At 40.6% G+C, this 23,883-nt stretch overlaps 1 protein-coding gene across 1 annotated transcript in view; it reads right to left on the bottom strand.

Annotated features, from left to right (window-relative positions):
* Positions 1 to 13,618: 13,618 nt before the first annotated feature.
* The window catches only part of MAP3K9 (mitogen-activated protein kinase kinase kinase 9), a 54,010-nt gene continuing 43,745 nt past the window's right edge, over positions 13,619 to 23,883 (bottom strand). Inside the window, exons 7-11 of the mRNA XM_065636576.1 lie at positions 23,315 to 23,437; positions 22,469 to 22,622; positions 17,863 to 17,975; positions 16,394 to 17,209; positions 13,619 to 15,132 (exon numbers count right to left, since the gene is read on the bottom strand). Of these exons, the coding sequence (XP_065492648.1) occupies positions 14,651 to 15,132; positions 16,394 to 17,209; positions 17,863 to 17,975; positions 22,469 to 22,622; positions 23,315 to 23,437 (1,688 nt within the window). The 3' untranslated portion in view covers positions 13,619 to 14,650. The remainder of the gene's footprint in view (positions 15,133 to 16,393; positions 17,210 to 17,862; positions 17,976 to 22,468; positions 22,623 to 23,314; positions 23,438 to 23,883) is intronic.

Consider the following 23,883-nt stretch of genomic DNA (forward strand, 5'->3'; position numbering starts at 1 on the left):
TCCTCTCTCCTTCTAACTGCACTTGATTACAGTGATGAACTACAGAATTAGACAAACCAAGATGATTATGAGCTATAATGGATCTGTCACTGGATGGGCGCCAGCCGTCCTGAGTACCAAACAGCCTCTCTAACTTCTCTTCCTTCTCCAGGTTTGGCTGGGTGTGCTCAAGGCCAGCTCAGAGAGATGCAGCTGTATAGCCTTGGAAGCTGCTGCTGGGACAAGATCTGTGAGAGGCCTCATCACAGCCTCCCCCCTTCACTAGGCAGCCACGTTTTCTTGCCTTAACTAAATTATGGTCACGGCTACGCCTGCCTGGGTACCTTGCTGACCCAGGCCCGCTCTTGCTTTCCTGGTGTGACCTTGGACCTGCCTCATCCTCACGGACATGCCTGGCGATCATTGGACTGTGACTGGCCCTGGTTACTGTCACTGTACCTGCTCTGTTCACCTTGCTCAGGTACCCTGGGACTGCATTGGTGAGGCCACTGCCCTGCTGCCACCCTTTGCTCCAGCTCATCTTCTCTTACAAGAGCAGCACCTGGCATCGCTGGTCCCTGACACAAAAAACTTAATTAAGGAAATCAAAACGTTACAGGTATAACCTTGATACCACCAAAGATAATTGCCACCAGCAGCAACGGCATAGGCAGGTTCTTCAGAAAACCTGCACTTGCTGGGGGACTGTATGGATGGTTTTACTAGATCAGTAGAATAGAGTTTTTAAATTAATAAAGCTATATTTGTATACCTTGAAGTTTTGCTCATGAGTTAGCAACATTACTGGTGCGATAGCTCCTAAGGAAGGAATTTGGTTTTGCCTTGGGCAAGTCTGAATTTAAAATCCTTTCAGTGTTGACTTGAGGTAGTCCTGAAATTGCCCCAGAAATAACAAATGCAGAAGTAGCAGAAATTACAGCTGTGCTACAGAGGCTGCCTGAAAGGCTCTTTCTGCCCAGAGACACCACTGATATTTGCTTGTTTGGAAGAAGATACAGTGAGATAATTTGGCCTGTAGAGACGAGGTTCTCACTCAGTTTGGCAGGGGCTGAGACCTGAAGCTGATGATGGGGCATCTCTCTCTGCAACTGTACTTGCTTCTTGTCACTCCAGCCGTTTACCCTGCTCTTTCTACCCTCAAATACAGACACAGGCTGCAAATTGTACCTCTCTCTTTCACACCAGATAGGGTGTTAAAACCCTGGGTTTGGTCTTTCTTGGAAACCTCCTTTCTCCGGCTTCAAAATCACCCTGAGCAGATCAGCATTTTGAGGTTGGCTTGCTTTTCTACTCCAGCAGAGTGGGAAGTGGACACTCCTCCACAGATGCTGCAACACATTAACATCGGAGCAGTTGCCAGTCACCCATGAGGAGAGAATGGCACAGCAACCAAGGCAAGTACAACGGCTTTAAGGCAAGGGACCTGGAAGGCTCCTTTAGAGCTATGGGAGCAGAAGCTTTGGATAGGGCAGAAGATAGGAAATTTGAACTGAGTGACGGCAGTCTTGGAGAAAGGCAGAGGAGCAGCCTCTGTGAAAAGTGAGGGCTCTGTCTTAGGAGAAGGAAGAAAACGAGACTGTGCTGAATGTGGTGGTCTTTGGGACAAGAGCAATTGGAAGTTAAGACCCCAAGTTCTGTTTTGCTAGCAGAAACCAGCTGCATGATCAGATATCAGCCAGGGTATTTCCTCTTTTGTAGCAACTCTTCTGGTTTCTCCTTATTTCCTGTAACATCCCAGCAAAGCTCTGACCCACGTTCTCCTCAGTGCTGGTTCCCGGTCCACCCATCCCTCCCCTTCTGCGGGCACACAAGAATAAAGAAATCTCTTGGCTTTTGCCTCTTTCCTTCCCCCTCAGTCTGATACCTCTTCCTTTGCCCCAGCTTCTCCAGTCACAAATCATTATCATGAGACATTTCAAGAACAATTCTTCTACAGAATACACCCCAGCTTAGAAGATCTTCTTACCTTTGACTGGGTCCTGCAAGACCCGGGGGGTACCTGTAGAAAAAACCAAACAGCCAGATACAACTGCAGGAAGATTACCAAAACCAAAATGCCAGACTGCTGCAAAAATAGTAAGCTCTTGGTACAATGACCAGTTCTCCAACTACTGGCTCAGGGTCCCACTGGAGAACGTGTTGGCCTTCACATCCACCAGAGCTGGTTGTTTTAATATTGGCTGCAACCTATGACAGGTAACCCCCTCCATTCCTTTTTTTTTTTTGAATATTCAAACTCATGTTTTATTATTAAGGTTAAGATTCTAGAGCATGATTTTGGGATAAAAGAATAAATTTCTGAACAAATTTTGCAAGCATGAAGTGTACAGGCTTTGGTTATATTTAGTAGTGTGATTATGGTTTTGTTCTACTTTGTGTTGGAGTGCTATCAGTTGATCCTGCCTCTTTTCATTCCACTTGGATTTGTTCTTTGTTAAATTAATGAGGACTCAACAGAAAGTAAAAATCACATGTCATTTAATAAGATTTCAGATTAAGTAGTAAAGAGCCACAAAGCATGTTGAAGTCTACTTGAAAGCCCCAGAGCTTTGCTCACCCTTAGTCACAATTGTTTTCTCTTTCCCTGCCAGAGCAAACCGTTGTGTCAGTTGTGTCCAAGCAAGAAGAAAAAGCTTGTTAACCCTTGTCAAGATACTCTGATGTTTGTTGTTGCCATGTTTGCTCCAGCGTTTTTTCTAAAGCCTAGTCTGCTTGGGCCTGATGCCACTATGCCTCCAAACTTTTCATGTTACTATTAGGTTCTTGTTAAGCCTAGCTTTAGTAGGACAGCCTCTCCCTTTTCATCCAGGAAAGAAGGGCCAAGCATGTCAAAATTTCACTAGAAACAGCATATTAATTTATCACATGAGCTGCAGATGCATAGTAGGAGAAAGTCTGCCCTCTTTCCCGTTACTCTGCTCAGCATTGGAAGGCTACTAGCAGTTTAATCAAGGTATGCAGTGGGCTTTCAGAGCAGCACTTACACGCACTATTTCAGCACGGGCGATCCAAGGAACATAATGTAATAATATATGATGATTTCCTCACTTGAGTGTATTTACAGCTAAAGGCCTACATAAGACTTGTGCTGTAGAATTCATATGCCAAAACCTTGCCTACACATCAAGAAATGAAAAACTGAAGTCACTCAGGGTAGAGCATCTGCTGGTGTGTCCATTCTGCATGGATGCTGACCCTGGCAGCTTTCGTTTAGGATTCTCCCTCTCTGCTAGGAGTGGTTAGATTCCACTGCTTAGAAAACTGCTAGTTTCATTTTTATGTTCTGCCCCAGTGCTTTGTGTCCCTGCCATTTTCTGCAGAGGCTGCATTTGCTGGCAGAAATTTATCTGCCATGATGCATCTAGATTTTAATTCCTGATAAGGCCAGCTTGAAAATTATGGTAGCCTTGTGGTTGTTACAGGTAAATTCAGCTAGAAAATCTGATTCTCTTAGCATAGAATCCTACTCTGCAAACCATTACAAAAGGCAGAAATATTTGTTTTAGTTTGAGGCAGTCAGGATTTGGAAAGAGGGAGGGGAAAGACGGTTTGAAACATTAAACATTGCAAGATATCTTTTGTTAAAACAAGTGAAAATGCAATTCATTTTTCATGCTATTATTTCTAATTAAACTTAATTGACTGCTTGCCCACTCTCCTCCCAGTTTATCACAAAACACATCACTACAGCAGTTTGAATGGAATAGATGACTAAAGGTAGTCTACCTGTCCATTGTTCAGTCTCCACATTTACCGGAAGGGTGTAAGATTTCTTGCACGTACTCAAATCAGAGAAAAATCTCTTTATAAAAGAAATTCTGAAACTTAAGGTGTTGTAGTGCATAGTCTTCCATCAGTGTGGCTGCATTTCTTAAAGCAGAGAAACGCGAAATGGTGGCTTGGTGGCAGAAAAGAGCAAAGGCACAACCTAGGAATCAAACACACAACCTAGGAATCAAAACCATGTTGTCCTGGCTTTCACAGTGACAGCAGATGAAAGACAGCTTGGAAAGATCCTCGTTTAGGCAACTGTGTCTCATTGAATGATGTGGCAGGGACAAAGGCACAGCATCAGAAGTGAATCTAAACCATCTGTTAAATGTCATCATGCACAAAATGTGTTACTGCATTAGCTCCAGATCCAGGCATTCAGATTCATATTCTGGCTGGGATACTAAATAAAGAGTAGAAAAACCTTAAGCTGACAGAACAGAAATATTAACCTTAATAAAAATGGTATGCAATTAATTACCCTATTCAGAGAAAAGCCAGAAGGGGGTTAGCAGACAGGTACTGTGTGCCAAGACTGATACTAAGCTGTCTAGGGTTTTGCAAAAACAGATTTCAAAAACCCTATGGAGAACCCAGAGCTGGAATAGCTGATCAGGACCAAGACATCTAGCAAAGAAAAATAAACTTCCCGTGGCACTGGCAAATATTCTGAATCCCTCAGAGCAAGGTAATGTCACTGCTATTCTAAATATCTGCTCAAAATTATCTGAAGCACAAAACCAAGAACTCAAGGCCTAAAGATGATCACTTTCGTAACAGTTTTATTCAAGTCTGTGTGCTCTAGTGTTGAGACAAGGCCTAGATCAGCATTACACTGTAATACAATAATTTTAGCCATTGAACCAAGCCTGCTTGGCATCCTTGGTTTACAATTTACAGTACATCAAAAAAAGGAGCAAAGAGAAAAGAAATCCCAAAACGCCAACAACTTTCATTAGCTCTTTGCTTTGCTTAAATATTGTTCTATAACATAAAATAATTTAATACAAAAAAAGAACTGTAATCCAAATACACATAATACATTGACACAGAACAGAGGAAAGATACAGTAGATTATGCACAAGAGTATTCAGCTGATGTATTACCTACAGTGAAACAAACTGGACATTAATATAATTTAACTATTTAAGCCCAAGAGGGTCAGAGGCAACAAGTCCGGGTCACAAATAAAGCTTTTTAAAAAATAATGCAATCTTCTTTTCCTCTAAGCTTACTGCTGCACAGAAGTTAAAGGAAGGCTCCAACAAATCACTTAATTTGACAACATTTCATCACACAAACAAGGAAAACTTGGTGGCCTCTGTTATTTTACTTAACTTTGGGGTACATCACCATTTGCTAATGTAACTGCTTCATTGCAGGTTCTTCGGGTAAAACATACCTTCAGGTGCTACTTCCATAGCAACAGACTTTTGAACATCATGAACAGAAGACATACAGAGGCCTCCAAAACCAGACTGAAATACTTCAGTTGTAAGATGAATCCCAGTCCTGCAGAGTTTGGAGTTCCTTATGAAGTACCCACCACCCTCCACACAGTGATTTCAACACAAGCAGGAACTATACCATATCTCAAAAGAACAGACATGGGGGCATGATCTTATACTACAGTCATCTACTCACCTGGTTCTTCAGATTTACAACATTGTACCTAGGAAAGTCAGGTCACTGATTTTTGCATCTGGCTTTAAATAGAAGCAGGAGCAGATCCACAATTAATAAGGCAAATGAAAGAAGTAGCTTATAAAAAGAGGGAGGAAATACATTCTCTGGCTGAGAAATTCTTGGACTTTCAAAGCCACAGAAGAGACATTGTTAAAAGCACAGGTATTTTCCCTGATTTTTCCACCACTGTTGGTTGCCCTGCCCACTCCATATCAGCCTCTCAAGTCATGCAAAATATCTCAGATATTTCCAGCTTGTTCTGAATTTATGACAAAGAAATCATATATACCAGCTCGAAGTGCTGAGCCAACAGCTGACAAACAGAACCCAAGAACTCTAGTAACAGTGGTGGATGTTGATCACTGCTGAACTTATCAGGTCTGTCCACCAGCTTGCAGGGATGCATTTTTGAAATAAGAAAAAACACCTGAGAAAAGGCCTCAGGTTAAACTGACATTTGCACATACGACCTCCACACACTACTTATTGCCCCCCTACAGCTGGCAATCTGCTAACGCAAAAGTCGTTGTTCTCTTTTCCTGTGTCAGAAAACATTCTCAAAGCTTACCCTGTTTATGGTAAGAATTAGCAGTCAAATAGGCATGGCATGTGCAGTCATGGAAAGGCCACAAGAGTCAGCAATCGAACCAACATTTACCCAGAGGCTTGTGTAGGAACTCCTTCCTCAGGTAAATTGACTTTTTCCTCTGACAATCACAGTACAGAGCCTGGTTCTTCACCATTAATCTCTATGGGACAATCCCCCAATCTAGATTAAAAGAGCTTTGCTGAATTGGGGTCTTGTGCATTTTGACTCAGATACATTCCACTGACTTCAGTGATGTTTATGTATGCGATGAAGAGCTTTCTTGAATTGAGGCCTCTTCCCTTTTAACTTGAAAGTTAATTACCCTAAATATGAACTTCTACTTCTACATGTTCTTAGCTTTATGTGCTTTCTTATTTAGCTGTCAAATATGAGGGGCACTGGTGCCTACTGACTTTAAGTGAACCCAGGTATATTCTCCACTTCAAATTTAGCCATCCCCCAAAGAGAGCTACGTTGCACAAGAATAGCTTTTCCTCTCTGCAAAGAGCACTGGCCAAACTCAACCATGCAACTGGCAAACACTCGTATGCTTTCTTTTTTTCTTCCTTTTTTTTTTTTTTCCTGTGGCTTTATTCTTTACAGTCTAAGATTTCTGGATGTTGTGGTTGTCAAGATAACCTTGAAAACAGAGCAGAACTGATGCATGAACATCTGCTTGAGATGCAGTGTGAAAAGTCAGCTCGAAGGTATTAGCTGCCCCATTCAGAAACAAATTCTCACCCTGTTGACATTGTAAGAGCTGCTCACTAAAGCATGCAAGACAGAAGAAGAAGTCTACTATGAAGATCTGGGCAATCAGTCAAGGGCGACAACTCATTTTGTGACACAGACTGGGCCTGGGAGAAAACACGTTACTCAAGCTGAGAAGTGGCCACATCCAAGTAACCCAAAGTGGCCACATCCACAACTTCCAGAAGAATCCAGAAGAAGCAGCAGCAGCTCAGTTCTCCTCCAGATGTAGTTAAACTCAAGAAGCCCAATGTGCAACTGCACCATGCCAAACAGTAATCAGAGGCCAAGTTTGTTCTGAAACTCAGTGAAGAGAAAGCACATAACAAGGGTTCCCAAAGAACTTGTTCATTTATATACTGAAATCTGCTTTTAGCAGCGTTCTTATCAATGAAGCTTGGAAAAATACCAGCATGTCTTCCTGTTCCATTATAACCTCTACTGCTAAGAGAGCAAGACACAAAAGCATCAGGACATGGCTAGAACAATGCTTCTTTTTTCTCAGACCCATGTATCTCTCCTCAAGACAAGGTTAGCTTTATCCAACCTTGACATCTGTTCTTGAGAAAATGCTTAAACTGGAACAATCAAGGTAGAACAGGGAGACAGTGTCGATCACTCAGAAACAGCATATATAAAATTCATTATTATGGTCTTATGTTGGGGCTTCAGCCAACAACTTTTCAACACAATGTAGGTTCTCACTTGCTATCCTGGAACCTAAATTTGGGCACGGACAAGATCCTAGAAAAGTATTTCTGAATAATGAAGGGCCTCCCTCCCACCCCCCAACATGATTCTTTTTTCAAATAATTAATTTTAAGCAAATGAAAGTTTGGCATTTCTCCTGCAGATTTGTTCTAGGCTCCCTTTTGCTATAATAGCTGTGCAACCATCTGACCCATTGGCTACAGACCTAACAGTAGCCCACTTCAAGCTGAGCTTATAAATCTACTACACTACACACTAAAAACGTGTCATGGTTTCTTAATACTTGCGATATTGGGCTGTCTGCATGTTATTAGCATTCAGATACAACAAGGACTGTATTAGGATCTGAGATGTGACAAAAACAATACTGCAAACACAGGGAAACAATCGGGATTGTATGTAGGTCCACTTTATGAGCATATGAGATTATTTTTAAAAATCTGTTTCCAAAAAACACACCTTCACTTTTAAAAGAAATAGTGACCAATATGAAATCACCACCTTTTGTTCTGTGGACAATCAGCTTTTCCACAGGTCAGAAACCATCAAGAAAAATGCCCTGCCTTGTCATACGTTGTTCATTTTGGAGACACACATAGTAAAAGCAAGTATAATTTTAAGTTATAAAACTGAATTGCTGGTTTCATTTTTCCATCAGGAATTTGCATGTCAAAGAGCCAAATACAAGTGTTTACCTCTGTCCTCCCATCATTCCAGCCTCAACCACCTACCTAGAGCAATTCTTACCAGAAGTTATAATTTCTTCCCACTCTATCTCTACAAATGAGGTAGCTCAGGGTAAAATAAAACCAACTACAAATTAAGTAACTACACATTCCTCAAATTCTTCTTTAGGACCCAACCTACCCATGATGCCAAGAAATTAGCAAGCAGCTAGTATTCCTCTGTCCTCTGCTTATTACATCAAGAAGGGTAATTTCACTCTTTTATTCACTATTTCCTGTCAAGTTCCGCTTTCACTTTCCCAGTTGTGTCTTACTCTTCTAGTTTGAAAACATTTTAGGTTAAAGCACACCTAAAATAGGTACCAGTTTCTGCCTTAGGCCTCCAAGTCATACAGTAACAAGAATTAATCACCGATAGAGATGGAATGGGGCAGAATTCCAACTGAGAGGTAAGGAGAGCCAGTGATAGTGTACTTCTTTCCACAGGGGTGTACACACATCCGTAAATGGAAGGACATGAAATATTTACTGTGATGTGTGATGAAGAACACCACAGTACTGAAAGCTACAACCAGGAGTTCCCTCCAAAAACCAGCCTCAGGCCCTCATGCAAGGAGGCATGTGAGATAGAAGGCACCTAGGAATACAGGATGCACCTAACACATACACACGTATCTCACAGGCTTAAAACAAAAAGCAAACAGTCCGAGAAGCCATTCTCAATAGGAAAATTACATTCCTGGTCATTTAGAACCAAAGAAAAAAAAATGTTTCACTTCTGTACAGAAGGAGATGAACTGTGTTTCTTGTATAAAAACACTGATGAGATGCTGAAGACTTTCCAGTTGCAAAAAAAGGGAGATCCTTGTTAGAGAGAACAATAATAATTCAGGTAGTTCGAGCAGACCCACTACCCAGTCACCAGGGGGAAATTACCTCTTAATCAAGCACACACACCTCTTAGCCTGGGAATTACTATATTTAAGGTGCAAAAATAAAGCTGATGTAGGTTACTTCAGAAGCTGTACTCATCACTGACGAACAGCAAAACTGCTTAAACCAGCTGACCATGAGGAAAAACAAAAGCAAATGCACATCTTAAGTGCAGCATGTGACCTTCTACTAGCAGGTTCAACAGAGGAAGCAGCAGAATAAGCCATAAATGCATTTCCATACCACCTCACAAAACTGTGAAGGAGGGCTGAGGAAACAATATACAGAAGTTCTTCTTAAGACTCTTTTGTTCTTTAAACACACACACACAACAAAAGGAAAATCTAAACCACAAACTGTATTGGAAACAGGAAAAAAAAAAAAAGATAAAAATTTGGCTAAAGATCTTTTCTGTTCAGCTATATACAAAACCACTGGCTGTGCAAACCACCCACCATATTCTAATCTTACAACAGGAAACTTAACAAAAAACCATAGGAAGGCATTATTTCCTAAAGATTTCTTAATTACATGATCAACCGAAGGTTTATGAAGTCTGAAAGTTATCCTCTGTGACAGCATGAATATGTTTTGGTTCTCTTTGCACATACATGCTGTATTTATTGCTTATTTGCAAATATGTTTTAACACATGCCTATTCCCTCACTCTTAATGTCCAGTTTTACCCAAATTATAGCTTCAAGTGAGTTATAAGTATGGAAGCTAGGAAACTGTTCTGCAGTGACAGGATAAGGGTCAGAAATCTTCATTTCCAAATCCAGGCATCCTCGTTTCATAATGTGAAGCCAAAAGGAGGACCTGCACCATTGTGCAAGAAATAAGCCTCCTCATTTGCCATAGAGTTGGTAAGAGTTCCTGAGAATTTTTCCAAAACACATGGAAAAGGTTAGAAAGCAATAAGCACTTTTTCCAAGAAGAAATGTTTAAAAACCCCCCAAAGAAACAAAACTATTAATATTAGCTTAAAATTACTTACAGAAGTAACTGACTATCATCGTATTTTGGGATAGAGTATTAGGTTTGGTTCCATACATCTAATAGGACTCCAGCTCCCATATTCATCCCGCAGAGATGAATTCAGTTTCAAATAAAAATTAAGCTCAAGATAGAAAGGCGACTCAAAATGGGAGGTTTCCTGTCATTTTCTATTTAACAGAACGCTCCAGATGGCAGAAACCTTTCTTTACCATTACTGCCTCACCTTCAACAGAACGAGAGGTATCTGGGTTTCATGACATATCGAAGCAACATGTCTATGCAGTATTGTCCATAAAGTCAAGTTATGAAGAGGAAGGCAACTACTCCCATTCCTAGAGGCACAGAAAAATACTTCATCATAAAAGCATGCCAAACCAAAACAGGTCTTTCCACATCAATAATGAAATATTCACTTTGCAAATACTAATTTTGTTAGAAAACCATTATGAAAAGAATGTTTTCACTGGGGTTCCCTGCACCATACTGAATATCAACCCGCTACAGTAATAACCCGAAGGAAAAAAAAAAGACCTATAAAAAGCTACATTCGCACCTCTGAAATGGACTGAAAGGACATAAGACCTACTTGTGGGCAAAACAGAATATTTGCAGTCCATAGGAAGCAACAGTATTAGAAAAAAAAAAATCCATTAAGTATTACCACCTTAGTTTTGACACAAAAGTTTTCTTCTCTCTACCTATCCCACACTCGATTTCTGCGAAACCAGTAGGAATTTATCAAAAACATCTGTCATTTTTTCCACTGGTTGCTATGTCTGTGCTTTCCTCCAATTTTACAGGAAAAAACAAAAAAGGCTACAAGGAAAGCATCTTTGGAAGGGCTGGCAAATGTTTTTCTCTTTCCTAAATCAGCACATCAGTTACATAAAATAGTGATACATACTGCCAGTTGACTATTTAATAGAAAATACATATCTATTTCCAGACCAGAAAAATTCCTCTCAGCAACAATCATACTACTATCAGTTAATAAATGTCACTTCCTCTTTGTAAGCCCTGTAATTACTTTAACATATTTTACTTTTTTGTCATTATATTTTAGACTGCTCAGTGATTTCGTGCTCTCATGGTTTTTTTTTTCTCATTTTTCTCAGCAAAAAATATGTGCAACTTATTCAGATATTTAAGAAACAATACGTTTATTAGAATTCTATAGCAAGGTTTTCACCATCTTTCTCAAGAATACTGCTAGAAAGGTGTGTCAGTCAACATAATTTTGCAACTTTTGTCTCCATGACAAATGGGAATACTAGCAACCAGCGGAATAAAAGATTTGTGAGCTGATTGGCTCATGTCTTCTCAGTATCTAATGGACCACAGTGAAGCACCCCTCTAGAGATTTAGAGCACCTCAGCTCCCACAACTGGGAAGGAAAAAAACCAACAGATTAAGAAAGGAGAGAAATCAAGCCATGATGGGTCAGATGGATATAGGGAGAGGTTACCAGCCACCTTAAACATGCACATAGCCTCTGGACCTCAGGACACCAGTTACAACAGCTTCTGGGGTGCATAAGGTAAAACATCTGACAACTCTTTGCCTTGAGAGCCCCCTCTGCCTGTCAGAGAATACCCCTCCACCTGCTAAAGCCGACAGCTTTGTTTCTACAACAGACTCCTGCCTGATCCAAACATTATGCAGTTTTGTGACAGGGAATATCTAGGTTGGAAACTCTGATCTGGAGCCTTGACTCCTTGTCATCTGTCCTACCCAAGTCCCTTTGATGTTGCAAAGTCCATTTGGCATTAGGGAAGATGCTCTTCAGAGCAAAATACTTCTGATAAGTCAGCTACACTCCACCTTCACCAAGTGGTTATCTCAAAGGGAGACAGTGGGAAGGGGTTTTGATACTTCATCCTCAACTTTCCTAAGCAAAAGAGGTGACAGAACAACTTGGCTTCACAGCTGTCTTACCTGCGGGGAACTTGACAGAAACCTTACGGTTCACTTGGTGAAAGCAATTGGTCAACTACGAGAAAGCTTAGTGGTCCGAGTTAAACCAATGTGACATAGAAATGTAACCCCCTATTCCACACAAGTAAATAGGTTTTAAAGATTCCTGTTTGAATGGAACTATTCCAGGTGATGTCTTTGCAGAGTGGACGATGCTTCCTACAACTTCTGTGGTAATACTTTTTGAATGGAAAGCATTATATTTCAGAACAGCTGATCCAGTTTTGTTACAGATTTTTCAGAATAGTAAGGGAGACTAGGAAAAATGGCTTGTTTTGATCTTCTGCTTCTGACAGCCTCTGACTGGCTTTCCTTGGGTTTATTTCTATACCACAATCAAAATGAACCATCTGTTTTGGATGGGTTTTGCCTTTTTTTTAGCCTCAGGATCACAAACTGAGTTTCAGAAATGGAAAGCAAAAGGATGGATGATTAAGAAATCAAGAACGCTGAAGACCTACATTTACCAAAAGCGTCAGAAATGTTAGTATATGAGCTCCATACCAGAATACCTTGTCTACGCAGTCAACAGTCTATCCAGCTTCAGCAGCTAGTGTAGCATTATTAAGGCTAGCTCTGGAGCATTCAATGGGGAAATCAGCAAATAGTACTTCTGCCATTAAACGCATTTTATGGCATGTGATAAACAAGAGATGTGTGAACTTTCTACATAAAAACATACTGTAATTGCCTGAAAAAAGGGTGCACTTGGCTAACAGCTACATGCTGGTTTTAGCCCTCAAATAGAATTAAAAAACCTTAAGTACAGTACTTCTCTACACATGCTGGTTTTTAACATCAGGTTACAAACATCTAAACACTCAGATTCTCTGTGCTGACAGCTGCAGCAAAGTATTTGGCCACACTGCCTTCCCAACAGGACTGGACTTCCCGAACAGGTTGACCACTGCATTGGCAGCACTGTCAAATCAGTTATTTGCACCCCAATGGTCAGAAGATTAGCAAAATGAGCACAGACCTGTATAGAAAGAGTAAACAGATATGCTGTACCCTGCAATAAAGTGGACTACCCTATGGCACTCACATACAGGCCACATCCCTTATTTAAAATACTGAAACTGGGCAAGAGTGAAGCTCTCATAAAAGCCAATAAGATATACCTGCAGAGGCACAGACACGCTTGAGTCTCTGTACAGAAAGCTGTGAGCACAGGCACACCTTATTTGTGTGACTTTCTCCTTCAAGACAGGGGTTTGTTCTTGCTCGAGTCAGGAGTTTTTTCATATTTGAACAAGAATAATGTTTTACACGTCTATAGGGCCTTTCACTCAAAGATCTCAAAGGACTTTATATCTACCACATATGTCCCAACCCCTCCCCCTGTGAGGTAGGTATTATCCCTATTATTTACAGATGGGGAAATTCAGGCACAGAGGTTACATTATTTGCCCAAAGTCACATAGTGAATCACCAAATAGAACAGAATCCAGATGTTCTGATTCCTGTTTGCACAATCCAACTACTAACAACACAAGCCTCAATTTCTAAAGAGCCTTAAACAAGTATCAGTGTGCATAGGAACAGCCTTGGGTTTCAAGGGCCACTCCTAAAAAGCATAAGGAGAAAAAACAGGAAGAAAAAAAGAGTGAGAGGACACATAACTTACTTCTGCAAGCCAACACAGCTTTAAAGAAAGAGTTCCTACTAACTCCCTTCCCAAAGCTGAGGCAGCTTGACTATGAGCCTGGGATCCAGGGGGTGGGAAAAGGAGGCTGATGGAACCAGATTTCGAAACAGAAAAAAGCAAGCGAGAGTAAGCAGCCGTACCATAAGCCTTCATCTTTTTTGAAAGTGCAGGGTCATAGAAAAATAGGGCTGAGAGGGACCTCAAGAGAACACTGAAGTCCACCCAACCTGCCTTGAAGCCAGGATCAACTACACCTACTCTTTCCCAACAGCCTAGTTTGTTCTCAAAGACCTCCATCAGTGGAGATGCCATGCCCTTCCTCTGCAATCTGTTCCACCTTGCAGTATCACATGAGCAAAAGAGGACAAGCGAGTCTAAGACAGCTACTTCTGCTCCTTCAGTGGGGGTACCATGATTCACAGGCCTATCTAATGATCTGAATACATTTCAGAGAAGGTAGTCTCCAGATATTTACTTGTTTCTGTCCTGGATTCCTTGGGAAAACATCAAACACTGGTGTCTGCTGTAGTGTAATATTTGAGTTTTGGGAATACTGATTAATACCAGGTTAGATACCAATATACTTACTGCAAGTGCCAAATCCTGTAAGGTCAGTAACAAGGACTTTGATATGATAATTTTAGCTCATTGCAGACTCAAACTGCAATAAGTGGACAGGGAAGACTACAGAAAAACCCCACAGCAAAAGTCAGCAGCTTTTTGTTGCTGAGTTACATCCAACTGCAGACAAAAATCAGGCAGTCAAACAACACATCTTCAGCAGAGGCAGCACCATATGATCTCTGTAGCATCCCTTCATCTCATCTGTCTTCAAAGTGCATTCTCAGTGCAAAAAAGTAGGATTGAATTTAGAGGGGCTCACTGTCCCCAGTGGATTTCATACTAAGACCAGAATTCTTGCTTGAGTTCATATGCTGCAGCTTTGTGTGTGTTAAGTTCACTTCTGCATAGCGGAATGGTGCTGTCCTGGCTCTGCCCCTCAGCATCCATGTCCAACAGTGTCCGCTCCTCTGCAGGAGGACCCATCTGGAAAGGAAGCAGTGCAGGCAGTCCAGGTCTCTCTTCTACAGTGCTGCTGCTACTAGCGAAACAAGAGTCCAGATTGCTTGGAGTATCAGTACTTGAGCTGTTGGCAGAAGATTCACCCTTGGCATTGCTGGGTGACACAAACCACCAGGGATCAAGCCGCTGCCGACTGGCTGCAGGACGTGGCCGAGGCAGGAACTCCAATGTCTTGGGTCTTTCCAGTGTGGGGTCCTGCTGTGTATTCCATCGTCTCGGGGTTGGAGGAAAAACAAGGTTGGGGTCTGGCAGGCGAGGGACCTCATTGGGATCTCTGCTTGGACTAGGTGTTTTTAATACACCTATCCAAAACAGAGAACGTAAGAGAAGAGGGAAACATGTTAGATGTCACTGCTAAATGGTTCCAATAGATCTTAAATTATTTTATGCACATTGTGAAAACATTTTCAAAGCAGAAAGCCTCCATTCAGAATCTACAAACTCCGTATCCTCAAGATTACACCAATCTGAAGTGAATAACTGGCTTTTTTTATCCCTACACTGTTCTCAACACACCACAAGACACCTGTTTCACTGACCTAGCACAAGCATCAAGTTTTGTTCATTCTCTCATTTGCTTTCTTCAGTTTTCAGACTGGAGAGCATAGATTTGACCTCCTACCAGAGGTGAGGACTCTCCAAATCCTTCCAAGGGCACATTACCCATTTACAGCTTGAATGGATCAGGCAGACACTTGCACAGCAGGATATGTGACACCTGTTTGCAGCAAGAGGGACCAAGTTCCTGGAAGAGCCATTTAGCACTACCTACTGTGGATGCTTCCTGGTTTGTTTTCATTTAGGGGTGAGGCTGTTTTGGTTTTGTTTTTAATAAACACAACATAACTTAAATTTTCATGAATACCATTTTAATGAGTATTCTCAGCTGCATTAACCCACATTTTACTGCAGAATGCCATTCAACAGACAACCTCACATTTTGTTTTACCATTGGGAAAAGTCTAATTAAATTGGATTTTAACTTATTATTTAGTCCTCTTTTTTTTTAATCTGAATTACTAGGGCAAGAAAACAGGAAAGCATTTTTTATGTTATCAAGTCACAGCCGCTCCTAAAGACTGCAACAGTGAGAACACTACCTTACCAGGAAGATTCTTCTCGTTTGCAAAGGACTAAGAGTAACAGTGGCACAGCTTAAACTGCTTTAGAGTTCCAGTTTTCACTGCCATAAGGATCAGAGTTTACTTTGAATTGTAACAGCAATACAAACAAATGTATAAAGGCAATGGAGATGGAATCCTGAGGAACTGCTAAAAATATACAATATTTGTACTTTGGAACCATCTTTGTCTAAGAAACAATACTATGCTCTGCCTCACAGCACGGGATCAGAGAGAGTTCCTTAGCGCAGAGATGCTAGAACAGAGACCATTACTGCATTATTCTGCTCATTATTTGTGTAAAGATGGTATCGATAAGCTCTTCTAATGGATCGACCATCACAACGGATGCTGTATAAGCAACATGTTTGCTTCCTAACAAGTAATCATACTGTTTGGGTTTTTATTCTGAAGAGGAAAAGGATGATGGCTGAAAACCTACCTGCTCCCAGTGCTCCAGTTAAACAGCTACTGGAAGGGCATCCACTGGTTGGGCACCCATTGACAACTAGTCCACTCCCTTTGATGGCCCCATCAGAAGGTGTACGCCTGTGCCCACTTTGCTGGGTGTGGGAAGAGACTGTCACATGTGTGGGAGTCAGGGACTGGTTGGGGTCTTGTTTGAACCTCTCAATCTGGACATTGACTAGTGGGTTGGTAACGGCTGGCAAGGGAGCCTTGACTGTCACTGGGCTGACAGGCATTTCATACACCACAATCTCGTCACTGTCTGAGCGTAGCAGGGATCGGGTGGAATTACATTCGGAAATGGAAGACAGGGAAAGAAGGGTGAGGGATGTGGATGGCTCGCCTAGCAACAACATGGGATCATCCTTCCTGAAGATCTTTCGGGAAGGTGGACTAGTGCTCCTGCGGGGGCGTCCAGCTCGCTGGAAAATGCTGTCACGCTTCTTCTTCTCTTCCTTTGGTGCCTCTGGCTCCTCTTCAATCAGCAGTTGACACTTTCCCGCTTCTAACAGATCAAAACCCAAGCCTGCAGCAGCCAGCACAGCTCCACAGCCGAGCAATGCAACCTCACATCGCTTGTGGTGGGAACCACTACGTTTGAGGCTGTTGGTGGGTGTCAGCTGTGGGGTACTGGTAGCAGAGTTCACAGGGGTAGACTCCTCATTGGCATCACTAGATGGGCCATCCCAGTCTTCATTCTTCTGAAATGGGATGCAGAGGTATGACTGATTGTGCCCTGGTGAAGGGTGCACCTTTCCCTCTCCGTTAAGACATTCACTGTCTTCATCATCTGGAAAGCAAATGAAAACAGACTCTGCATGGATGGAACATTTTCATAGGCAAATTTCACTGTCTTACAAATATACATGAAAATTAAGCTTTTCCTCAGAAGATGCAACTGTCCTCATCACAAGCATCCTTCACCAACTGCCAAATACTCATAGGCTACTGTCTCCATAGCAGATAGGCCAAGACAAGTAACTGGAAATGCTATCAAAGTGGAAGAAATTAGTGACACATTAATCTGTTTGCGATCAACTGCAGAATAGCGTTTCAAAAGCAATCTACACCTCAGTTACTTCTAGAGTAAATATGTAAGTTTGGGAGCAAGGAGCAAAAGGCTCCTTATTTTCATACAAGTGAAGGTGTAACCATGCTGCACATCTAAATATCGTTAACAGGAAAGGAGTTGAGAAGTAGCATGCAGCTAGAGGGGAATTAAGAGAAACTTGTTAGCATGACAGACAAGAAGCACAAGCAGATAGGTGAACAAAAAGAAAATCCAGGAGAAGAAAGTAGTTACTTCACAAAGAATAAAAGAAAAACAGCACCAAAATTAAAATATTGCTTTAAGGTACCAGGTGAGGGTTCAGGAAAGGAAAGGTTCATTCAAATGTGAATGGAAGTGGGGATAAGAATATAAATTCCAGGGAATTCCTTTACCCATCTCTGCTAAGCTGGTGAATCCTGGAAAAGCAGGTGCAGTTCTCTGAATCTTCCCAAGGTTCGGTGCACTGGATGACCACTGTTTGTATCCTTCTACCAGAGCTTTCAAACTGAAATAGTAGAAAGATGGGAGAAAATGTACTATGTTCTCAAGCAATTTTCATTCCCCCTTTCTGTATTCTCTATTGCTCTACTCTGAGTATGCATGTATCCATCAATAGCATGACATTTTGCAACATCTTTACAGCACTTTAAAATACAAAAAGAGTCAGAAAGTCTCTCCTTCATTTGTTAGACCATGGCAGTCAAAAGATCTCTGCTGATAACCAACAGCTATGAATGCAGAATAATAGAAAGCACCACTACAAATATCAGATTAAACGTTTTCTTTTTAAACCAAGGCAAACGTACCATGGCATGTAAAAAATAAAGCGCTCAACAGGAGGAGGTGAAAAATACCTCCAAAAACATTTTAATGTGAAATACAAATGAACAATGAAAGTCAAAGATCACTCACTGGGACAATAATGTGCTAAAGTCATTATAACAGCAAAGTCATGCCTTCGTATTATAGGCCCTGATATCTCCACTGTGAAGAAAACACTGCATTGAAGTACAAACAGTTAAAAGCATAATTTCTAGGTTACGGAAAAATAGGTAACTAAAATCATAAATCATGTCATTGTTTCATTTAGTTACAGACCAAAAACAAAAACCAAACCAATGTGAACAAAAAAAAAAAGTTAAAATGCCCAAACCAAATGCCTACTTTGAAATCACCTGCATTTAAAGGTTTGTCACTTGGCACCTGAGCTTATCAGCAGTCCCTGTTCAGAGGTGTTCATTACCATCATCCTGTTTGTTCCCTGCAGTACATTCATGACATGAGAAACATCTTTAGTAACTGACATCACTTTCTGACATATCAACACTCAAAGTTTTATCGTTCAGTTATCAATATTGTCTGAATGTGAGACCTGTGGTGCCTTTCTCCAAACTCCAATATTAAACACATGATAGTGTTGGTGAAAAGCTAACGCACTCAAGATAGTCAGAAATGGAATGAAAGGAGCAAAAAAAGCTGTGGATAGTGTGAATGATCTCAACTGGACATACAAGAGCATCTACTTGTTACTGAAAGAATAGAAAACTCAAGAGATGAGACCTCTTCCAGCTCCATTACTAACTTGCATTGTCCTTTGATCAAAGACACATAACTTCTCTCTACTTACATCCTTCTTTCTCTGTAAGGGAAGGATTGTAATGAATTCTCTCTCATGAATCTTATTTTCCACCAGTATCATTCTGCATTTCTAAGATGGCTTCCATCCCAGGATTTAAAAACTCAAAGTTTTATTATATCAGGGTTTTTTTGTCTTGGCATGTATTTTTCCTCTATTCTCTACCTAACCAACATGCCTAACTTGTCACCAAACTATATGGCTAAAATGAGGTCACAAGGTCCAAAGGTGATTCAGCACATGCTCAGCTGGTTGATGACATTACACTAAAAGCATCCTGTACAGTTCTCAGCTGTTGTGAAAGTCCATAATTTCCCCCCATTAACCATTCTGGTACAGGAAGTACTCTGCTATGAACCTGAACCCAGACAGCACAGTGTTGAATCCTGCTTGTGAAGACTGACAACCACATGGCTTTACAACAGAGATGCAGTTCAGTGTTTGGGTCTCTGTCCTGATTTACTCCCTCCATACTATACTCAGCTATGTAACACAATCCACCAAATAATGTACATTGTATCTAAATTATCCATGTGTACAACATGCATAGTTAGGAAAAGTAGGATGAAAGGCAACAGTAAACTTCAGTTCAGCCCACAGTTTACACTCACAGTTATCTAAAGGGTCTTGGGAATTGCCCTTTATTGCACAGCAGGACACATCAACTTAGTTTGCTTCCTTTTGACTCTCAGAACAACCTTCCCTTGCAAAAAAACAGATTGAAGATTTGCTGTTACTGATAAAGCTCAGCTCAATCTGAAGAGAAAGATAAATAGCTACCAGAATAATTTCAAGGCCTGCTACATTTACCTCAAGGTTATAAAAATCTTCCTCCTTGCCTTTTATTTTTTGCTCCTTCTCTTTCTCTCTCCCAAATTACAAGCAGACCCCAGAAAGCTGCACAAAGGATAGCTGCACATCCTCTTTAACTAGACAGTAACGTGCATATAAAAGCAATTTGAAATATGCCAACTTAGAGTACATTCCTACTACAGCAGTGTTATCTGTTACTGCTCCAAGGAAAGAGCAACTGGAATGATTTGAAAGCACTAGCAGCAAAACTATCTATTTCAGTCACCAGCATGACAATTCAGGAGCCTAAAGACTTCTTACCTGTTATCTATTTGGGTTAAATAGCAGGAAAGGTATTACTCTGTTGTATTATGGTTGAGTTACTTCTCTGTTGCCTTCTTCTATCGGGAAGTGAAAAGCACCTTTCTTTAGGAGTGATAAGGTGACAAGGCTTATTTGCTCAGAAAATTGCAAAAAAACATCCCTACAACTGTAAGACAGCATGTCTGGTGTCTTAATACCATTCTGTAACACCATGTTGAGGCATTAATACAATACTATCATGAATAAAAAGTGTCTGATCCCAGGCTCACCCCTATTTAGCTTGCAAGGACTTAAGAGGTAACAGGTAAAGGACTGTGACTGCCCCAAATCCAGTGTCACCTTCCATAAAACCAGTAACACCACCAGTGTCAAAATTTTAACAGGGTAAAGATCAGCCATGCCATAATAACAGATTGGGGATAATCAATGCCAAGTTTAAAGACAATTAAGACTTCATCATATATCCTTGAGAATATTCCATAACATCACAACTGAATTGTCACGCTAGTCCAACATAAAGCTTCATCCAGTTGCAGTCTCTGCAATTTAGCACAGCAACCTTTTGCTGCTCTGTGTATTCGTGACGTTCAAAGATAAATGCAGAAGGGTGAATAATCACTGTATAATCTTTTCATGACTGCCTTTACTTGATGTTAATTATAGGTCAGTTTACTCATGCTTGAGAATTTCACTGCAATTCCCACAATGTCATTCTTGCATAAATTTGGAATTACCTCCTGCAGAGAACACATGGAAGGTAATGAAAAAGATGAATCTTCAAGTTCCTTTGATGACATTGTTGTGTAAGCAGCTGGAATAGCAGCACTGCTGCTACCAGAACAGTGTCATGGAGAAGGCTTGAACTGGACTTTACCCTAATTTTTAGCCCCCTACTTTCTAAAATCAGCATTTAAAAGTACTAAAAATAGAAAGCACTCTATCTTTTGAGTCAGTAATATTTACTGTAACTCTGTTCCCTTTAGATAAGTCTGCAGTCTGGCACGATCTCAGCAAGCAGCAGTAGTCCATTGTATGTTAGCTCTACTGCCCTCTCAGCAACATTATCATGTTTCAGAGACTCTGCAAAAAGCCATAGCTGTATTGAGTCTCCCTGGAAATGGTGATGAATGGAAAACCGAAGGGCTTTATTCCCAGATTTCTAAGAATGTGATTTTAAGGAAGAAGTGCTTTTCTACCAGCTTCAGTGATCTCCTGCCCTTTTATATAATTAATGATTATAAGATGTGACATCTGTTTTAATTCTGTAGAATGCTACACTTCCTCTATAGAACAGGTAAAGCATAGGCAGCAGCTGAAGAAGCTTCCTCCACATCGCCCTGTTAACATGTTAAGATTGCCTCTGAGGAAGAACATATTTTAATGTCATTAGAACACTTATATCCAGGCTCTCTTGCAAAGGACTGCAATAGTGATGCATTATATAAACATCTGTTTTCCAGGAGTTTCACATCTGAGCACATAATATTAAAGATAAATTCTAACCAGTTATTCTATTTGCCCAGCAAAAAAAATAAGGCAAGAGTCAAACTATCACTTTAGCAGGAGAAAAAGTTTCAAGCTCCACTAAAAATCACGACGTGTTCAAACCTCTTAGAAGATCAAAATACTCCTACATTTAAAGCAGCATTTTGGCAATGGTCCATTGGAATCCTGGTATAAATAATTCACATAGACACAAAAAGCAGCCACAGAACAAGAATCTATAGAAAAAGGCCAGGTACAACCTGTATTTCTGCAAAAAATCACTTTCAGGATGTATTCACTCAAGGTATACGTCCTTTTCAAAAGCCTGAAGAAAAGATATTACCTGGCTCTACCAGATACTTTTAAAATAACAGCATTTAAGACAAGAAAAAGCATAGCTGAGAATTGTAAAAGAGACATATTTTCAGATATGATATGAAACTACAGGACGCTGAGCCTGAAAATAAAGAAAAGCTACCAGAGAAACAGTTTTGCACAGCTAAAGAGAAGTTCTACTGCTTACGAATACACATAACAAGGTAACAGCAGACAGTGAAAGCATCAGATCAGTGCTGGACCTTTACCAAGGGATTGAATGCAATGCAGTTTTGTAATTGGTTCTGAACCTCTAATATCTCTGGTACAACAAGTAAGTTTGTAAGCAGAGAAGTCCTTGCAAGAGGACAGGCAAATCTCCAGTGAGACAGATCATAACCACTTTTAGAACTTGGAAACCAGTCTGGTTCCAGGTCCTCTCTTACCCATCTTCTCCTGCACCTAACTCCTTGTGACAAAGTGAGCTCGGTCCCCAAGTGCGTCCCTTTTTCTTCTGGCCTCTCTTCTCTTCTTCCTCTCCTTCCTCCTTTGGAAGGACTGAACTTCGTCCCCACGTTTTACTGCTTTCAGCAGGAGTCACTTCACAAGTGGAAAGAACAGTGGAAAATGGGAAAGGAAAACAGACAAAGAATTGGTTCCACAGCAACATGAAAGTAAAATATAGGCCAGAACAGGAATAGTAATGAAAAACCCATTCAGGCTTCTTTCCCATAATTCTGACCATTTATCAACACAGATCTAACAACTAGATCCCTTCAAAATTAGTAGATAGGTTCCACAGATTTCATCACTGGTTTATCTTTTAGAACCACCAGTTTGATACCAGACACACAAATGTCATGATATTCAATACAAACCTCCATGTTAATTAACATCCCTTTCACTTCCAATACATGCTTGTCTGATTAATTCTGTTTATTATGGGAACAAGTGCCCTTGATTTTCTTTCCTTAATCCACCTCAATAACATTTCAAAGATCTATTCTGCAAAATAGTGTCTTTTAAAATGAACCCATATACCTAGGGAATGTATTTTCTATACAATCAAACAGCAATATTTCAAGAACTTGGGTAAGTAAGGTCTGGACTCCCCCCTCATCACCAACACACTCCATTTTTCTCTCTAAACACATACATGCAGGGCATAAGGCAAACATTTTAGGAACATCTTTTTTTTTTTTACAGTCCTGTCCTAGATATGGAATCTTGGCATCTTACCGCGCTGACAGACTGCACATTTCCCAAATTGAATACTACATTGAGCTCCTTACACTGTATGGCCCTGAGTCTGGGAATAATGGTAGGACTTGCAGGAGGGCTGGAGCAGCTACTGATCAAGCTTTTCCTTTTATCCATCGTTGGAGAAGCCTGCACAGTGAATTTATGCTGGAAATCTGTTTACCAAAAGAAAAAAATAAGAACAAACACAGAAAGACATAGTTAAAATTCTCTTTTTTAATATAACAAAAAAGAAATAATAATTTATGGTAACCTTCAAGGAGTGCAATTTAGAGGATCTATGTAGAAATGAAGTTTTACAGCTAATTTTTATCCCTCCATTGTACACACAGTTACTTCAGAACAAAGATGTGCACTCACACTCATGAAGATATATTTTCTTAGTGTATGTGTGAGATACATACACATGCACACATAGATCTCCCCATAAGCTGACTGACATTTATGCCAAAATATATCCCTGTCTAAATTCCTTTCACCTTATCTCTCAGCTTCTTAGCTAAGCAAAACCATCAGCAATAGGTGTTTGCAGACCTGAAGACTAGTTAACACGCACATATTATTATTATTGCTCTTCTAAACAGTCAAGCTCTCTCAGAAA

This window comes from Caloenas nicobarica, chromosome 5 (assembly GCF_036013445.1).
Source record: "Caloenas nicobarica isolate bCalNic1 chromosome 5, bCalNic1.hap1, whole genome shotgun sequence".
NCBI classification, from domain to species: Eukaryota; Metazoa; Chordata; class Aves; order Columbiformes; family Columbidae; genus Caloenas; species Caloenas nicobarica.